Consider the following 18,737-nt stretch of genomic DNA (forward strand, 5'->3'; position numbering starts at 1 on the left):
CTTCAACACACAGGCTGGGGGCGCCTGAAGACACCCAGGCTCACAAGCTCAGCTCTTGGGGGAAATCTCAACTCTCACTGATATGAAATAACACAGAAAATTTGAGATCATGGTTGTAGGAGGAAAAGTGCCGTCTGCAAACGTAACTGTTCGATTCATTTCAGGGTTTCCAAATGCTCCTGGGATAGAGGAAGCAACAGATGGAGCAGACGTCTGGAGACACATGCAGAATAAGCAGCACAAGCCAACACTGCTCTAAACAAATAATGAGTGGGCTAGAGGGCTGAGGTGGCCTTTAGTCGCCCAGAGAATATTCATCCATTTGTTTTGAGGGCTGTGTTCTTCTTCTCGTTTTCCAGCTAAGCTGGCATCCGCTAGAAAACTTCCTAAGAAGTTCTAGCTACTGGAAAAAAGAGCCCAGGTATAATGTCCATCCCAAATTTAGAGTGGGGGATATTTTTTGCACAGGTACTGAAGGCTTGAAAGGATAACACAGCTCCTGGAGAAGTTTGGTTCCATGTATCAGTTCTGCTCCCACTCATTCCCAACAAGGGTGCAAAGTGTCTGCAAATACTAATCAAAGACACCCTTCTGTTCCAGCGTGTTGCTGGACCCCATGAATTTTAGGGAGGAGACCCAGAAAGTCTATTTCATTTAGTTATTTGTACTCCACTTGCCAAGGGAGAGAAGCTGGCTGAAAGGGAAGTTCAAAAGGACACAGACAGGCACCACACAATGCCCACCTTAGAAAAGAGTATTTGATTGCCCAGAACATTTCAGCCTTGGTTAAATGAAAACACAAGGATTTAAAGCAATGGTGGAGAGCCTGTAGCCACACCAAATGACGACGGACTCTAGCTCCCATCAGCCCCAGCCACTAATGATCAGGGATGATGGGAGTGGCAGACCAGCACCATGTGGAGAGGAACAGGCTCCCCTGCCCAAATTTAAGAAGGAAACCAAGCCAAGGCAAAGGATCTCTGGAACAGGTGAAATGAAGGCACACAACAAGGTGACAAGAGCTTGCTTTCTTGGACTGAGCAAGTACCACCCAAGCTTCTGTAGCTCAGGTCTGCCCACGTTTGGATATGGCCTCCCAAAGTCCTTCCCCCCTCGTATTCATTAGACTCACACACCTAGGCATGCAAAGCTCAGTTCCGGCCTTCTGAGGTTTTGCCCGCAAACCAGAGCTCAACTTGCCCCCAACGGTGGGATCCAGTAGGCTGCGTGCAGCAGTCTCTTACCGCGCAGAGCAGGATCAGTCTCTGGCTACTGGGAAAGCCAGGCTGCTCTGGCTGTTACAGGAAGAAGAGAGAGCGCTTCCTGCTCAGTAGCCACATGATGGGCAAGAAGCACCTTAAAGCAGAGTCAAGCTCCCCCAGGGAATCCCAGGCTACTTACGTTGTTCTTTTGCCTCTGTTGCTCCACCGCATGTTTCAAGGAGCCCAGCTCCTTCTGGAGGCTGGCGATCTCCCCCTCTTTCCCTGTGATGCTGAATCCATATGAAACAGAAAGCGTCAGAAACACACATTTCATTGAACCCTGAGAATCCCCCCTCCGCGCTAGAACATGGCTCCGTGACTCTGCTGGACTTCCCACCCCACCCCACCCCATTTGTCCCCTTTCCATGGAAAATATGCCCAGAAAAATGTCAAGGTTCTCCCTTGGGCCATGAAGGCTAGAAGCTTGCAGAGGTTAGAAATGTGAGAGCCTAGAACTCAACTGCACATTACACTTGACGGTGTTTAATGGCAGCCTGGCAGCATATTTAGGAAGAGAAAAAGGCACTTCTGATGGGAGAGAAAACAGGAGCAGGGAGGCAATTTAAGCGGGGAAGACCAGCTAGGGAAGAGAACTAGGAACGCAGTATTATCCATTCCATCCAAAGGAAACGTATTTGCCTTCACCCGTGAAAAGGGAATATTACAGTTTAATTGGGATAACAGTATTATTACAGATTGATTTACATTGCTGCTTACTTGCTAAACTGGCTTCTAATTGACTACATATACTTACAGCTGTAGAAGCTGTTCATTCCTGATGGCCAGAGATTCCTGAAAGAGATCAGGACACCTTATTTAAACAGAAGCAGGTAGGTGCCTGGCAGATGACTGGCTTTTATCAAGATTAATTATGCAGCAATATGTTGCTTTCGACTGCAGCATCCAAAAGTTGGTTTGCCACACTGCAACCTGATTTGCGCAATCAGTTCATAGTCAATAGGCAAGGGATATGCACAAGCTGCTGAGCGGGTGCTTGAGCCCCTTTGTCAATACGTCTCTCTTCCAACCAGCTTCTCAAGGCTCAAACGCAGAGGCTGCAGTAGCAGGTCACAGGTGGGGCCTGCAGAAGGATCAATGCAAAGGGAGAGGCAGCCGAAGCCTCTCCCTCCCCGAGAATCCACGAAGAAATCAGGCAGGAAAATGTGTCCTCCATCTCTCAACAGAACACAGGAAGCAGTTACTGCGGGTGATTTAGATCTTACTTCCCTGTAGATTTTGCCTCCTGAACGTTTTCAACCAAAATTATTTAAAATTCTGGCATGAACAAATACAACATAGCATCCCATCTCTCTCTATGCACACTGCAAATCAATCAGGAGAAATACCTGTTCGCCATTTTCCTGCTTTATTTCCTGAATCTGTGCTCTTAGTAACCGATTCTCCTCCTGTACAATCTGCAAGAGAGGACGATGTGTTAGACATACATGGCTGCCCATTCATCTCTCTTGTCCCTCTTCTCCTCCTCCTAAGGCCCCTAGGCTATCACCTGCAATTCTTTTCTTTGGTGAGAGACTTCTTTCCCCCTCTCATCTAGTAAGATCTCCATCTTTTGCATTTCTTCTTGCTTCGTTTTCAGTCTGCGGACACAATTTAAAAGTTATTCACATTGCTTTCTTGCAGATCTACAGTTTATTTACTCCATGTATTGAGGTTGCTTTTGTTATGTGCATCCTAATTCTCTTTACTGAAATGAGCCAAAAGTGGTTCACAGAACAGGCTACATGCAGGTTTTATGTAAGTTAAGGAAGGATAACGGTATTTACAAAACCTCCCAGATTTCTCTGCATAAGTGCTCAGATGATAATTCTTGCCAGTCTGTGTTGTGGGCAGACATGTGAACTGGCAAGCAGATACTGAATTATCTGACGCACTCCCCAAGATAGAAGAGTTTTATTCTACATGACCAGGGAGCAAAGTTTGGGCTGAGTTGCATGGAAACAGTTTTGCATGGACATCCCCCCCCCCCCAGTAACTAATGACTGCTGCTCTTGCTCATCTGCCTGGCAACAAATGATGTGCCAAACTTTCACTGCACATTTGAAGGAGATCAGAGAGAAGCAGCTCTTTGGGAGGTGCAGAATGCTACTCTAGACAATGCCAAATACAGTCATACCTCATGTTACGTTTGCTTCCTGATACATTTTTTCAGGTTGCGTCCCACAGCAACCCGGAAGTACTGGAAAGGGTTACTTCTGGGTTTTGCCGCTCGCGCATGCATGCAAAATGACATCATGCACTTGCGCAGATGTGGCAAATCACAACCTGCGCGTGTGCAGATGCGCCACTGTGGGTTGCGTTCTGTTCATGTTGCGAACAGGCCTCCATTCGCAACCAGAGGTACCACTGTACTAATTGAAATGTGGTCATGAGTGCGCTCTCTCTCTCTCTCTCTCTCTCACACACACACACACACACACACACCAAGAGTACAGCCATCACACACAGCTGGATGAAAGGGCAAAGTAACTGTGGTAGATGCTCCACTCGGTTTACTTACAGAGCCTCAAGGTCCTTGATCGACGAAGAAGCAGAAACCTAACAGGGAAGAAAGGATTTGCTTTCATTGTGGCAGTTCGGCTAACAATGTCACGATCCCTGCCTGGTTATGACTGCTTAGACAGGGCAAGGATAAGAATGCAAGAAGCTGCCTTAAACTGAGTCAGACCCTTGATTCACGCAGCTCAGTATCCTGAACACTGACTGCAAGAGGCTCTCCGGGGTTCCAGGTAGTGTCTCTTGTTCCCACCTGGAGATATTGGGGAGTAAACATATTGGGACCTTTTGAACGCAGCACAGGTACACTGTCACTAAGGTGTTGCCTTTCCTGGCAAAAGGTTTAAGGTAAGGTATCCCTGCCCGTACGGGCCAGTCGTGTCCGACTCTAGGGTTGTGCGCCCATCTCACTTAAGAGGCCAGGAGCCAGTGCTGTCCGGAGACACTTCCAGGTCACGTGGCCAGCTTGACGAAGCTGCTCTGGCGAGCCAGCGCAGCACATGGAAACGCCGTTTACCTTTCCGCTATGAAGCGGTACCTATTTATCTACTTGCACTTGGGGTGCTTTCAAACTGCTAGGTGGGCAGGAGCTGGGACAGAAAGACGGGAGCTCACCCCGCCGCGGAGATTCAAACCGCCGACCATGCGATCGGCAAGTCCTAGGCACTGAGGTTTTACCCACAGTGCCACCCGCGTCCCTCGGCAAAAGCTTTAGGATGCATTAAACAAACTCTGAAAGCACAGCAAGTAGCCCCCACCTGCTGAGAGTTCAGCTGCTCGAGTTCCTTGACTTTGTTGTTCAAGTGTTGCAATGTATCCTGTTGTCCCTATGGGCATTTTTAAAAAGGGAGAAAGAACACCAGATCAGACATGCAAGCTCTGCACTCTTGTAGGCTCCAAGAGAGCGTTCAGCACTTCACAAGACTTTACCTGAAGCCACTCTCCTTTCTTGGCAATCTCACTCTCCTTTTCTCTCAACGACACCTCCATACTTGTCACCTGCTCCTCTTTCCTCTTCAATCTGCAAGAGGAATCACAAGAGAAGTCAAGTCTCATTTTTTTAAAAATGCAGATTTAACACTGACAAACAATAGTCAAAAGATGTGATGATGATGATGATAATAATAATAATAATAATAATAATAATAATAATAATAATAATAATATATTTATACCCCACCCATCTGGCTGGGTCTCCCCAGCCACCCTGGGCGGCTTCCAACAAAGTATTAAAATACAGTGGTCTGTTAAACATTCAAAGCTTCCTTAAACAGGGCTGCCTTCAGATGACTTCTAAAAGTCTGGTAGTTGTTCTTCTCTTTGACATCTGGTGGGAGGGCGTTCCACAGGGCGGGTGCCACTACCGAGAAGACCCTCTGCCTGGTTCCCTGTAACTTGGCTTCTCACAGTGAGGGAACTGCCAGAAGGTCCTCGGCGCTGGACCTCAGTGTGCGGGCAGAACGATGGGGGTGGAAACGCTCCTCCAGGTATACTGGACTGAGGCCAATTAGAAGCTTTTGGTGTGCCGCCACTGTGTCACTGCGGTGTTGCCTTGAAACTGGCCAGCATTTATAACCTGAGTCAACGTCTTTTGTTCTGTGTGCCCATAAGAACACAAGAAGAGGCTGCAGGATCAGGCCAGTGGCCCAGCTAGACCAGCACCCTGTTCTCGGACTGGCCAATGAGATGCCTGCAGGAAACCTGCAAGAACATTTCCCCCTTCTGCAGTTTTTAGCAACTGACACCCAGATGCATTACTGCCTCCGACTGTGGAGGCACAGCATAGACATAAATCAGGCCCACAGCATGCAGGGGTTCAATGGGTAGAAGCAGAAGTACGACGACAACAAAATTCTGTGCCAAAACAGAACTCTTGTGGTTTTACAGGCCTTGTTGTCTGGCTGGCACTCTCCGCTTACTTCTTTAGGAACGGGCCAAAATATTCCTGTCCCTGGAAAGCATTTTGAGAGGTAAGCATTTCCTAAGTTCTAACACTAGAACTTGCAGACATCCGGCAAAATCGAACGTTGGACAATTACGGGCAGATAAAACGAAGCACTTCTTCACACAGCACTAAGTTGGAACTATGGAACTCGCTCCCATAGGAGGCAGTGAGTACCACCACCTTAAAGGTAAAGGGACCCCTGACCATTAGGTCCAGTCATGACCGACTCTGGGGTTGCGGCGCTGATCTCGCTTTATTGGCCGAGGGAGCCGGCGTACAGCTTCCGGGTCATGTGGCCAGCATGACTAAGCCGCTTCTGGCGAACCAGAGCAGTGCACGGAAACACCGTTTACCTTCCTGCCGGAGTGGTACCTACTTATCTACTTGCACTTTGATGTGCTTTCGAACTGCTAGGTTGGCAGGAGCTGGGACAGAACGGGAGCTCACCCTGTCGCAGGGATTTGAACCGCCGACCTTCTGATCGGCAAGTCCTAGGCTCTGTGGTTTAACCCAGAACGCCACCCGCGTCCCTGGTAGTAGCATCACAATAAACCAAAAACAACATATGGCTATACATTTTCTTTGCATTTGTTGTTCCAAAGCACAAACAGCAACAAACAGCACCCACGAGCCTCATAGATTTATTGAGTTGGTCTGCCAGCATTTTCTTCTAATAAGTTAATTTGATAATTGTCATGATATACCATTTCCACCCCCCAATCCATTCAAAAAGGGCTGTTTAAAATAAAAATAAACTGATTGCTGCTGCAAAAAAATAGCAGTGGTAAAAAACTGGGGGGAGGAGGGAGAATACAACCCCCTTCCACTTTTTTTTTAAAAAAATGAAATTATAGCTAACAATCCACAGAGTCATAAAAATTCCAAAGCATAACCTCCTAAATTCAATTCAGCATAAACCAATAAAATCAAAACGCCCAGCAGCACAAATAAAATAAGCCATATCACTGCATAATGTCATAAGAAGAACCTGCCGGATCAGGGCAATGGCTCATTTAATCCGGCATCCTGTTCTCACAGTGGCTGAGCAGATGCCCCAAAGCAGGATTCGAGCACCAGCACCTCTCCTCCTCCTGCCGTTTCCGGTAACTGGAACTCAGGGGCATTTCTGCCTCTAGCTGTCGAGGCAGAGCATAGCCGCCATGACTGGTAGCTGTCGATAGCCCCCTCCTCCATAAATTTCTCTCATCTTCTTTAAAGTCATCTAAGGTGGTGGTCCGGGTAGGTAAACGCTGTTTCCGTGCGCTGCTCTGGTTCGCCAGAAGCGGCTTAGTCATGCTAGCCACATGACCCGGAAGCTGTACGCCGGCTCCCTCGGCCAATAAAGCGAGATGAGCGCCACAACCCCAGAGTCGGCCACGACTGGACCTAATGGTCAGGGGTCCCTTTACCTTTACTCACTACCCCTTGAAGCTCATACTAATGCACAAAGCTGCAGGATCTTTCGCCAGCTCAGCAACCCAAGATCCTTTTAACTGGAATCGCCAAGGACTCAACAGGATGACTCTCTGCTTATGCAGCACCGACCGCAATCCACATTATCAGAAACCAACTGAAATAGTTAACGGTATTCTGAACCTCTTGATCCAACTCCCTAAGTTGGATACAACATCTCCATGTACTGGCACTCTTTGTTACAGAAAATGGCAATTTATCTTATGTCAAAATTATCTAAGTGCTTTCCCCTTGCTTTTAAAGTCTTAGCCTTAGATTAACATTGAAGTGCACAATCCAATTCAGAGACTTAAGGCAGGTTAAGGAGTTCTCAGATTCTAGAGCTGTTTGCTCATAAATCAAGATCAGTCACAAAAAGGCACCTGTAGAAAAAAACAACCATTATTATGTTAACAAGGACACCTGCAGTTTTATAAACCAGCAAAAACCACTTACAGATTCTGAAGATCTCTGACTTCTTGGGCAGCTGATATCTACAGAAAGAATACAAGACACAGAGTTATTCTGAAAAGAAGCACTAAGTATATGTAAACAGTAATGCCCCTACCCAAAAGTATCAGATTTGAGGATAACCAACCAATGGCCCCTTTACCAAAAAAGATGCAAAAAGCGAAGCAGCCCCTGAAGAAGAAGAAATGGGAATTTCTGGAAGTAGCTGAAAGGGGTTAACCTCTATGGTCCAATAATCTGCCTATATCTTTTCTTTCACATTTCAAATCACTATTAGGAAAAGCTCTTGTTTCTGTAAGCTATTTTGAATGCACAAATGGTTTAAACGCATTAAATCAACACATCTTTAACTTGCTATTCCTATTCCCAAATGCCAGGAGATTAGCCACTGTCCTTCCAGTCTCACAGTCTGGAGGATCTGCAGGCCAGAGAGATAACGGCTTGTTTTAAGGCCATCCAGAGGCTAAGACCAGCTTGAAGGAATTAAGGTTTGAAAGTTAAAAGCATTACACTCTAACCCATCCCTTCCCAGTCTTGGATATTGCAGAAGCTGTAGGACTACAACCCCTCATCGTCCACAGCTAGTATGACCAGCATGCATTGCCACCTCTGAAATCAAGGTTAAGTTTTATCTCGCTAACACAATGAAAAACTTTTAGTGAGATGACTATGCCAGACCCAGGTTTGGCTCAAAAGGGCTTTTGTAGTAACAGAACAAAGTCCAGCTTGGGGTTGATGGAAGAAAGGGACTGGGGCAAAGTCCCAAACCTGGGTCTCTGGTTGTTGTTGGACTACAACTCCCATCATCCCTACCTAGCAGGACCAGTGGTCAGGGATGATGGGAACTGTAGTACAAACACAGCTGGGGACCTAAGTTTGGGAAACCCAGGACTAGAGTATCTATTTCTCCCCCTTCTCTGGATTGTAATCCCAATATGAAGAGCTAGAATGGCCAAGGGAGAAGATGCAGTATGTCAGGATTTCCCACAAAGCAATCTTAAGATCACAAGTGCAACACTTGTGTTGTCCGCCCCATAAATGCCACCATGTGGCTTCTACGCCCTTAGCTGCATCTTTTCAAATGCTGCAGAGAGAGCAACAGTTCATACTGCCTAAGCCGGAAGAGTAAGTACAGTCATGCATAGGGTTAAATGTGATTCAGATTGAGCATTTTCAGGTTATGCTCCACAGTGACCCAGAAGTAACGGAGCACATTACTTCTGGGTTTCGCTGCTCGTGCATGCGCAGACGCTCAAAATGACGTCATGTGCATGCACAGAAGTGGCAAATCGCGACCTGCAGACGTGAGTTGCGTTCTGCTCAGGATGCGAACGGGGCTCCAGAACGGATCCTGGTCATATCACTGTAATAGTGAAGACACCTCCTGGGATGACAAGGAATCCAGGCAGTTCAGGAGGAGGAGCAAGGGCGTTTTAATGCTACAGGCTCAGCTAGATACCAGAAGCCCCTTGCTCATGCACCTGCCCCATTGAACTCTCCCGTGCTTTATGCCCTCATGCGCCACCACCCAAACGAAATGTGCTGCCTGTCATTTATTTTATTTTTTAAATTATTACATTTATTTACCCCTATATAATGCCTCATATGGCATGCCTCCTATGGCCCTAAACCTGTGTACCTGTGAACACTTTCCAGGAGTAGACCTTACAGCACACAGTGAGGCAGAAAAGATCAAGCTTCATGGGTGCCTCCCCCAAGGAAAATGGGGCATTATCTAGAAGCTAAGCTCCCCCCCCCCCCCGCTTTCAGAGAAGCCAAGCTCACCTCACGGGGGCCCTCTTCCATAACAAATTAAGAGAGCAACAAAATATGCTCCATGTAGCCCAATACGTTCCTCCTCCAAATAGATAATAATGTTGAACTCCAGACAAAATGTATAGCAGCACACAGCTGTCTGGTAACCTCCTGTGCCAGGCACTCAGATTATTTAGGTAGACAAGCGATTCCTGCATTACAGGGGGTTGGACTAGATGACCCCTAGGGTCCCTTCCAATACTATGATTCTAAGAGGGTGTTATACTCTTGGACACGTAACTCCAGTGGTTTCGAACCACCCTGAGATCTACAGGTACAGGGCAGTGTACAAATTTAATACAGTTGTACCTTGGTTGTCAAACGGAATCCGTTCCGGAAGTCCGTTTGAATTCCAAAAAAAATCCTTTAAAGCCCTTCACGGCCTAGGACCCTCGTACCTACGGGACCGTCTCTCCTGGTATGCCCCACGGAGAGCCTCAAGGTCCATAAATAACAACACCCTAGTGGCCCTAAGGAAGTTAGATTGGCTTCAACCAGAGCCAGGGCCTTTTCAACACTGGCCCCGGCCTGGTGGAACGCTCTGCCTCATGAGACCAGGGCCCTGCAGGATCTGATTTCTTTCCGCAGGGCCTGTAAGACAGAGTTGTTCCGCCTGGCCTTTGGCTTGGAGCCAATTTGATTCCCTCCCTCTCTTTTTTTTTTCTTTCTTTTCCTTCTCCTCCTGCGATGAGGCTACATTTTAATATTTTAATGTTCCATTATTTTAATGTTGTATTTTATTTTTGTTTTTAAGTTGTAATCATTCACCTTGTTTTTATTATTGCTTGTAAGCCGCTCTGAGCCCGGCCTTGGCTGGGGAGGGCGGGGTATAAATAAAAAATTATTATTATTATTATTATTATTATTATTATTATTATTATTATTATTATTAAGTTCCGACAACCAAGGCGTGGCTTCCGATTGGTTGCAGGAACTTCCTGCAGCCAATCGGAAGCCACAGAAGCCGCGTTGGACGTTGGAAACGCGTTGGACGTTTGCAAAACGGAACAATCACTTCTGGGTTTGCGGCGTTCGGGAGCCAAAACGTTTGAGTCGCAAGGCGTTCAGGATCCAAGGCACGACTGTACATAGTAATAAAAATATTTTTTTGAAAGCTTCTTCCTGCTGAAACTCCTTCCACATAGATGTGTATCCCTGCCACGGGGCTTTCTGCACATGGCAGGGAATTCTAGGCAATGTCCCAGGGTGCTTTGCTCAGCTCCTGACAGGTGCCAAGATGACTTTGCAAGTGCTCAGTGTAAGGGTAAGAATACAGCAACTGCTTGGCTATAGATTGCAGGGCTGTGCATGAAGGGAAGGGGGTGCTGTGGCAATTCAGCAGTAGGCCATATGCTTCACAGGTTGCGGGCGGGGACAGGTTTGAACTCTGGTCTCTCCAGATAAATAATTAGGTAACAGGTGGAGATCCTAGAAAGTGAATGGACAATACTTGTGTAGATGACTTGTATGCTCTGAAGTCACTCCCAGGAACTTAAACAGGGCTGACTCCCCAAAGGTGTGCATAAGACTGGAGTCCTTACTCTAAGCAGCGGAAACTCCTGGGACTGTTTCGGATGCAATGTGAAATCAGTTTTCCACTGCTTGAAGACCCTAAGGCTTGTGCATCCCCCCCCTTCCTCTGGCATGCAACCAGGCGGAGGAGGCTGCTTAAACGTGGGTGCAGAGGCTTTCAAACCGCACTGTGAAACAAATCACTCGCACTTTTATTATGTGCTCGTAAATTTTGATTTCCTTTTAACAAGTCGCCTGACGGATTGGTTGAGAATGCCTCTTTCGCCGAGCGATAGGCTTTTAATCGTTAATCTGAATGTTTAATTGATTAGACATATATCTCACGGTTCAATCAGCGGCAGCTGGCGCCCAGCAGGGACTAACGGGGCACAAGGCAGGGGGCACAAAAAGTAGGGGCAGCTAACAGCCAATGGCAGGCAGACTAAGCAAATTCTGGTCTTGTCCCCATTCTTCCTGATGCTCAGTTCTACAAGGGCGACACTGAGGCTAAGATGATAGCCAATGCCACTTCCTGGACTGGGTGTATGTCGGAAGGCAGGCAGGCAGGGGCTGGCTGATGTTGGTGAAACAGCACCCCCTTCACCCAGTGGTCCAGCCTCCTCTGGGTTCAATGGCAATGAATTGCGCCAGGCCTCTCCCAGCAAGAGCCCCCCCCCCAGATAGGAAAGGAGGAGCCATACTGCAGGAAGAGGAAGACTGCAAAGCCAAGGACTCCCTCCAGCTGCCGGCTCAATACCACTTTACCTGTGTGTCCTTTCCAAGCTGGGCCTTTCCTATTTCTTCTTTCAGAGCCTCTATTTCCTGTGCCAAACCCTTTTCAATGACAAAACAGACAAGGTTGTACAATGGAGACAACACATCCCACAAAAATGAGAAAAGGAAGGGTGCGAAAAATTCGGCCACAAACAGGGCAATGCAATGACAAACACACAAACACACAAGAAAGGCAGCGAACGACAGATCCAGCACCTACCTGGACAGTTTTTTCCTTGGTGGCAACTTTAAGGGCCTCAGCCTGAAGCAGCTCTTCCACAGACTTGATTTTCCCATCCTTCTCACTAATTCTTTAGCAGAGAGACAGAGAAAAAATGAGTAGAGAGGTTAAGAAACTCAGTGGTACAGATACACTCAGTGGTACAGCATTGGGAGGGGAGGCATTTGCGCAAGATGGGAAAGAAATGCTTCAGGAAGTTGCTGAGGAATATAACGCAATGCTACCCAAATGAATCAGAGCAAGCATCAAGAAGTTGGTATTTTTGGGTATAAAGTAAACTGATTCACAATTGAAAGTGTAGGCTGGCATCTGCTGGTAGAGAAGCTTCTGCTTAAAGAAAAGCAATTTCTTCAAGTAATCTTCTTCAAAGAATACAGCACTGCTACTATTACTGCAGGACATTCTTTCTGGTTTTAAAACAAGGTTGGGTTTTCACCCAATGCCAGTGCAGCTATTGGCACCCGACTTGAAAGCTCCCTGGGACTTTAAAAAGGAAACCCCAAAAGTTGTAAATCTCCTGCAAGCAATCCAAATTTATTCTCTATGCACTGGTGTGACCTGAGCAAGCATACAGGGGGAAAATTTTGTTTCAATACACAAGTAGATGATGTTTTTGTTTTATTTAGGTTGGGGAGGGGGGCTGAGCTGGCCCAGAATCAGCTGGATCCCAAGTTGGCTCCATTATGGTCACATGACAGCATTGGGCCTGCTCTGGTTCTGACTACTGTACTAGCTCCAGAATGGTGAAGTGATCTACCTGTCTTCTTCCCTTCCACCCCCACTGTCAAGCTTGGCAGGACTATAGATGCAGTGATGGCCCCGCTGCTCTGTTAAGCCCTGCTGGGCAGCAGCCTGAATTTAGGCTGCACCCTGAAGCCTTTCATTTCACAATCATGGTTTCTTCTGAAGAGTCAAATGCAGCAACTTTGAACATCCCACTGCACAGATTACATTCTAAAGTCTGGGCACTTCTGTAGTAAAAGCCTGCCCACACAGGCTTCATGGATAACAGAAGCGTAAGGGTAAAGAGGACTTTCAAACTGAAGAAAAGGAAATGTGCTTCTACTTACACTCTTTGTAATTCTTCCACCAACGTTGCAAAGGAAACCTTGGGGAACAAAAGCAAGGAGGACGGATGTTTAGAGAGAAAGTCAGGATACTGAAGCTAGCAGATGGTACCAGCTCTCACCAACTTTGCTGGTGGAATTCGTTTTGGAAAACTAATCAGTCCTATTTTTTTTTAATCGGACTAAACTGTAGCATTTTGCAGCACCTGTAATTAGTTCTTTGCAAAATTTAAGAGTAAGCTTGAGGAATGCAGGTGTCCTCACCAAACGGAGGTAGGGCAGCTTTAGGAAGGATACTTTGCAAGCTCCTGTTCTAATGGAATCTCACTGAGACCCACAATTTTCCCTCTTTCTGCAATGCTAGAAACTACTGTGCCTTGGGAGGACACTTGGAAAGTGTGGAACTTTGCTGCACAGCCAAAGATTTTACCTTTGCATGGCTTGACCGACAAGTTCTGCTTAAACTCTGAAGATAGTCAACAACCCAGCCCAAGGTTGAATGCTGTTGACATTTCCATTCCACCTTAAGGAACAGGTGTGAGATTGTTGCATGTCACATGTCTGTTTACATTACAGCACAGTATGCTGGGAACTTCCGTTTCTGTACAGCTTTTGCTGTTCTCTCCGAGACGACATGCTAAAGAGACGACATGTTTCTTTGTTCTGATTTATGTTTAATAAATCTGTAGTTGTAGCATGACTTCATACACCTCACGCCTACTTCTGTGTGTGCAGTAAGGTAAAGGGACCCCTGACCATTAGGTCCAGTCATGGCCGACTCTGGGGTTGCGGCGCTCATCTTGCTTTATTGGCCGAGGGAGCCGGCGTACAGCTTCTGGGTCATGTGTTCAGCACGACTAAGTTGCTTCTGGCGAACCAGAGCAGCGCACGGAAACACCGTTTATCTTCCTGTCGTAGCGGGACCTATTTATCTACTTGCACTTCGATGTGCTTTTGAACTGCTAGGTTGGCAGGAGCAGGGACTGAGCAACAGGAGCTCACCCCGTCGTGGGGATTCGAACCGCCGACCTTCTGATCGGCAAGTCCTAGGCTCTGTGGTTTAACCCACAGTGTCACCCACGTCCCGTGTGCGCAGGGCACTCTGCTAATTGCGTGCCCTGGCTTTTAAAGTCCGGGTCACTGATTTACGTCGGAGCACGGGCCGATGGAAGGAGACGTCCAAGCTGGGCTTGCCAGCTGGCCTCTTGACCCCTCTGCATGTCGACTGCATGCACGGCCAAAGGTTTTACCTTTCCATGGCTTGACCGACAAGTTCTGCTTACACTCTGAAGACAGCCAACAACCCAGCTCAAGGTTGAACGCAACCTTTCCACAAGCCCAACTGGGTGAATGACTTGAAGGGCTGCCTATTTTCCTGCATGTGACTTGGCTCACTTGTTTGACTTCTCCAAAGATGTTGACAAGTTTTCAACATTAAAACCCTTCTCCCTTTGTCAACACGGGCAAACCCTGCAAGTAGAACGGCAGTGAAACCATGAAGAGTCGATGGCTGCTCCAGGGCCAGCAGTGCTAGGGTAGGACTTGCAGAAAGTCACAGCAACTACTTTCAAGTTTAGAAAAACCTTCACCTTGCTTTGAATGGGCTTCAAAGGATTGAGGGCTGAACTCAGAACAGATGACATCACCTCTCACTAGCTTTGCTGATGGAAAGGGTACCCACAGATGTTGGTCAATTATATTTTTAGATTGGATTAAGCAGCAGCAGTATTTGCATTACGTGTCACACGAGGGCTAGTGCAGATATAACTGCAACTGCTGTTTATGCATAAACAACAGCTCACATGCAATCTTTCTAATCATTTAAGTAGGCCACGGAGATCTTCTGAGAGCGTCTCTTTACACTATTCCTCTGCTCATGTGGAGTAAGACATTTGTGCAGGCATTTATTTACAGGGGTTAGCAAACTGCAGGAATGTCCGCAGTTAACTCTTCAAGGACCCAATTCTTTGAAATCCAACTGAATGAAAAGCGCAAGGCAAAAGCAGTGAGGCACATTGCAAAATGGAAGCAGCAATTTCAGGCGAAATCCTCCGACAGGGATTGACTTAACAGCAACCAGTTTGAAAACCTTTCTTAACAAAACAAAACCAAGGCAACGTACCTGCTCTGTTTGTACCCTCTGCAGATTTTCAACTTCACTTTTCAAGGATGCGTTCTCTGTTCTCAGTGCCTTTTAAGAGGAAAACATTTTCCACACAGTACTGTTAATTGCAACCACAAAAGGGAAGATGATACATTTGCCAAGAACAACATTCTATTATCGCTGCTGACTTATCTGACAACATTTTTAATGTGTGGAAGTCACGGTTTACATGGCTGGGTCCCTTTCCAGACATAATCTTTGTTTTGTACCCTAGCATCTCTCCTCAGGAATAAAACCTTTAAAGTGGTGGTTCTCACCCTGCGAAACATCTCAGAAAATGTCTGTCCTGGTCCTCCTATCCACTGATACGTGCCCTTGGGTTTTAGCCTGCAAGGAGCTCAGCAACATTTACCCAAACAGAATAAGCAGGTCAAAGGAAGAGCTTCACACTCAAGATCTAAGCATCACACGTTCCTTCAAGATTACAAAGCTTGGCCGGTAGACAAGTACCAATGGGGCAGGCGGGAGAGTCTGAATGGATGGCTGTTACCTTACGCTGAAGGCCTTCATTTTTCTCAAGAGTAGAAAGAAGAAAGCCAAAGGAAAAAAGCTTGCCCTGTAAGATTCAAGTCCATAACTACATTCTTGCAACTGGAAAAAGCTTGTGCTGCTTTTCAGAAGGAATACAGTCGTACCTTGGATCCCAAACACCTTGGTACACAGACGTTTTGGCTCCCAAACGCTGCAAACCTGGAAGTGAGTGTTCCAGTTTGTGAACGTTCTTTGGAACCTGAACGTCCAACAGGCCTTCCGATTGGCTGCAGGAGCGTCCTGCAGCCAATCAGGAGCTGCGCTTTGGTTTCCAAAAGTTTTGGAAGTCAAACGGACTTCCGGAACGGATTCCGTTCAACTTCCAAGGTACGACTGTATCTGGAATTTGTTGCAGCTGGGGTATTCCATCATGGTCCCCTCCCTTTATAGACTACAAAACATGGGTCTGCCACTGTCACATTCAGTAAGATCTTCAGTTGCTGACTTCACCTCCTGCCACTAACTGCTGTATAAGATACAGTGGTACCTCAGGTTAAGTACTTAATTTGTTCTGGAAGTCCGTTCTTAACCTAAAACTGTTCTTAACCTGAAGCACCACTTTAGCTAATGGGGCCTCCTGCTGCCACTGCAGCACGATTTCTGTTCTCATCCTGAAGCAAAGTTCTTAACTCAAGGTACTATTTCTGGGTTAGCGGAGTCTGTAACCTGAAGCGTATGTAACCTGAAGCATATGTAACTCCAGGTACCACTGTATTTAATGGGGCATATAACTACCCTGTGGTGGAGAGAGACACACTGTATTAGCACGCAATGCCACGCTGTTCTTGCACTGGGCACACCTGACTCTTAGGAAGAGAGTTTACCTTCAGCTCGTCTTCTTTATTTGCCATCTCTATGAGTCCAGCTTCAAGGAGTTCCTCAACCGTCTTTATTTTGTCATCCTTGTCTGTCATGCTGAGGAGGAGTTGAAAAGGATGTGATGAACTTCAACTCAAAACCAACTGGTGCTACCAGGACGACAAATCTATGTTCATCTGTTTGGGCTTGTTTCCTGCTGAAGCCAGTGGGCATTGGTGGCGAGCAAGCAAGAACATACGAAGCCGCCTTAAAATGAGAGCCAGACCGCTAGTTCGGTTAGGCCAGGACTGTCTCATTTAGCAGACAATGCTTCTCAGGGTGTCTTCAGCAGAGCAGTTGTTCCCAGTCCAGGTACTGAAAATCTTTTAACTGGAAATGTTAGGGGTGGAACCTGGGACCTTCCCCATGTCAAGCATGCACCTTAGCACAGAGGTATGGGGTCTTCCCCGTTAGAATTCCTGCTCCATGATTGCAGTCATGGGATTGTTGTCTATCACAAAACACATATGTTTTGACACCACAGAGTGGGAAGTGACGGAGACAGGATCTTTGTGTTACTGTGTTCTGTGAAGTGGGACTATTGTCCTTTGTTCTTTTTCTCTTTGCTGTCTGATGCTAGAGAGAGGGGGAGCCATGCTGCATTGCTCCGTGTGTGTTTATATGTAAATAAAGTAGATTAGCCAAAATGCTGAGTTGCTGAGGTCTGTTACATGAACGGCACAGACTCTGCAGATCCCTAAGTGTGCCGTGTCTGTTGGCATCAGTTGCTGTGATGTTTGGGCAGAATAAAGCTTTTGAAGCTCCCGAACGAAAGATCAGGAGCGAGGGAACATCCCAGTCGGGCATGTGTCTCTGCCAGGGTCCTACTCGAGTGTAAGCTGAGCTCCTGACACCCCCTGCTAGGCTGCAGGTACTTAGCACAAAACACCTACAGATTTGCCATATTTTTTGCTCTATAAGACTTACTTTTTGCCTCCTAAAAAGTAAGGGGAAATGTGTGTGCATGTTATGGAGCAAATGCAGGCTGCGCAGCTATCCCAGAAGCCAGAACAGCAAGAGGGATCGCTGCTTTCGCTGTGCAGCGATCCCTCTTGCTGTTCTGGCTTCTGGGATTCAGAATATTTTTTTTTCTTGTCTTCCTTCTCCAAAAACTAGGTGTGTCTTATGCTCTGGTGTGTCTTATAGAGCAAAAAAAATGGTATTATTCTTAAAAAGATTAGCTGTTCTTTTTGCTTGGGGGGGGGAGTTTGCTAGTGAAATAAACAAGAGGCTACCTACTACTCCAGCTCTTACCTTCTTTCCATTTGCTCCAACAAATCCTTATTCGTCTGAAAGCAGGAGAGAAAGAGAGAAAAGTCATGCTTAATGCTGGTTTGCAGCTCTAGTGAGCAAGACAGCTGCTCAGAATCCGGCTGTTTGCATTTGTGCTGATTATCTGAAGCGCCGATGCAGAAAAGCCGTCAAACGTTAGAAAGTCTGAAGCTGAAAATCCCCCTCCCCAGCCATGATAATAATCATGTTAAAAGGTGATTAGATTTCTTTCAAAGATGCTCCAAAACTGCCATGCGTTGCCTAGCAGTACAAATGGCCCAGATATCCCGACTCCTATTAAGCAGGAATTCTGGAACTGCCGCTTTTATCCAAGCCAAATAGAACATGTTCTCAGCTCTCACCGTTACAGTTAATATTTCAAAGCAAAGTGACCCATTATGCTAAAGATAACTTTAGAACGAGAGGACAGAAAAGGGCTTCCTGGAGACAAGGAGATGCTTTCATACTTCCTAAAATACCTCACCCAGTCTCTGTACCCTTAGATCAGGCATAGGCAAACATCATCCCTGATGTCCTGTTAGCTAGGGATGATGGGAGTTGTAGTCCCAAAACATCTGGAGGGCCGAGTTTGCCTATGCCTGCCTTAGATACTAGCCACCAAAATCCTCTGAACGACATTTCTCCTCACCTTGTAATTATTACACTATTTTATCATTTTGACAAAATAAGCTTTGATTCATTCAATGAGCTAGTCTCCAGTTTAAAAAAAGATTACTTGTAAGCAACATCACCTACTTTCCTTTGTTAAGACGTAAAAGTCCCCCTTTTCTGTAATAAATGTAAGGTTATTGCCTCCACATAAGAGCCACTTGCCAAAGAAAAATGAATTTTTAAAACA

General features: G+C 46.5%; 1 protein-coding gene across 6 annotated transcripts in view; it reads right to left on the reverse strand.

The window, feature by feature from the left end:
• The window catches only part of KTN1 (kinectin 1), a 110,868-nt gene that overhangs the window by 23,333 nt on the left and 68,798 nt on the right, over window positions 1-18,737 (reverse strand). For 5 of the 6 annotated variants that reach the window (XM_081909182.1, XM_081909181.1, XM_081909180.1 and 2 more), the window contains exons 19-32: window positions 17,861-17,895; window positions 16,573-16,663; window positions 15,176-15,244; window positions 13,057-13,094; window positions 11,966-12,056; window positions 11,737-11,805; window positions 7,630-7,667; window positions 4,707-4,797; window positions 4,535-4,603; window positions 3,781-3,818; window positions 2,770-2,860; window positions 2,609-2,677; window positions 2,017-2,054; window positions 1,402-1,492 (exon numbers count right to left, since the gene is read on the reverse strand). In XM_081909182.1, coding sequence (XP_081765308.1) covers window positions 1,402-1,492; window positions 2,017-2,054; window positions 2,609-2,677; window positions 2,770-2,860; window positions 3,781-3,818; window positions 4,535-4,603; window positions 4,707-4,797; window positions 7,630-7,667; window positions 11,737-11,805; window positions 11,966-12,056; window positions 13,057-13,094; window positions 15,176-15,244; window positions 16,573-16,663; window positions 17,861-17,895 — 918 coding nt within the window. The remainder of the gene's footprint in view (window positions 1-1,401; window positions 1,493-2,016; window positions 2,055-2,608; window positions 2,678-2,769; window positions 2,861-3,780; window positions 3,819-4,534; window positions 4,604-4,706; window positions 4,798-7,629; window positions 7,668-11,736; window positions 11,806-11,965; window positions 12,057-13,056; window positions 13,095-15,175; window positions 15,245-16,572; window positions 16,664-17,860; window positions 17,896-18,737) is intronic. The other variant, XM_081909179.1, reaches the window with a different exon arrangement.

This window comes from Podarcis melisellensis, assembly GCF_964234715.1.
Source record: "Podarcis melisellensis genome assembly, chromosome: 1".
Classification (NCBI taxonomy): domain Eukaryota; kingdom Metazoa; phylum Chordata; class Lepidosauria; order Squamata; family Lacertidae; genus Podarcis; species Podarcis melisellensis.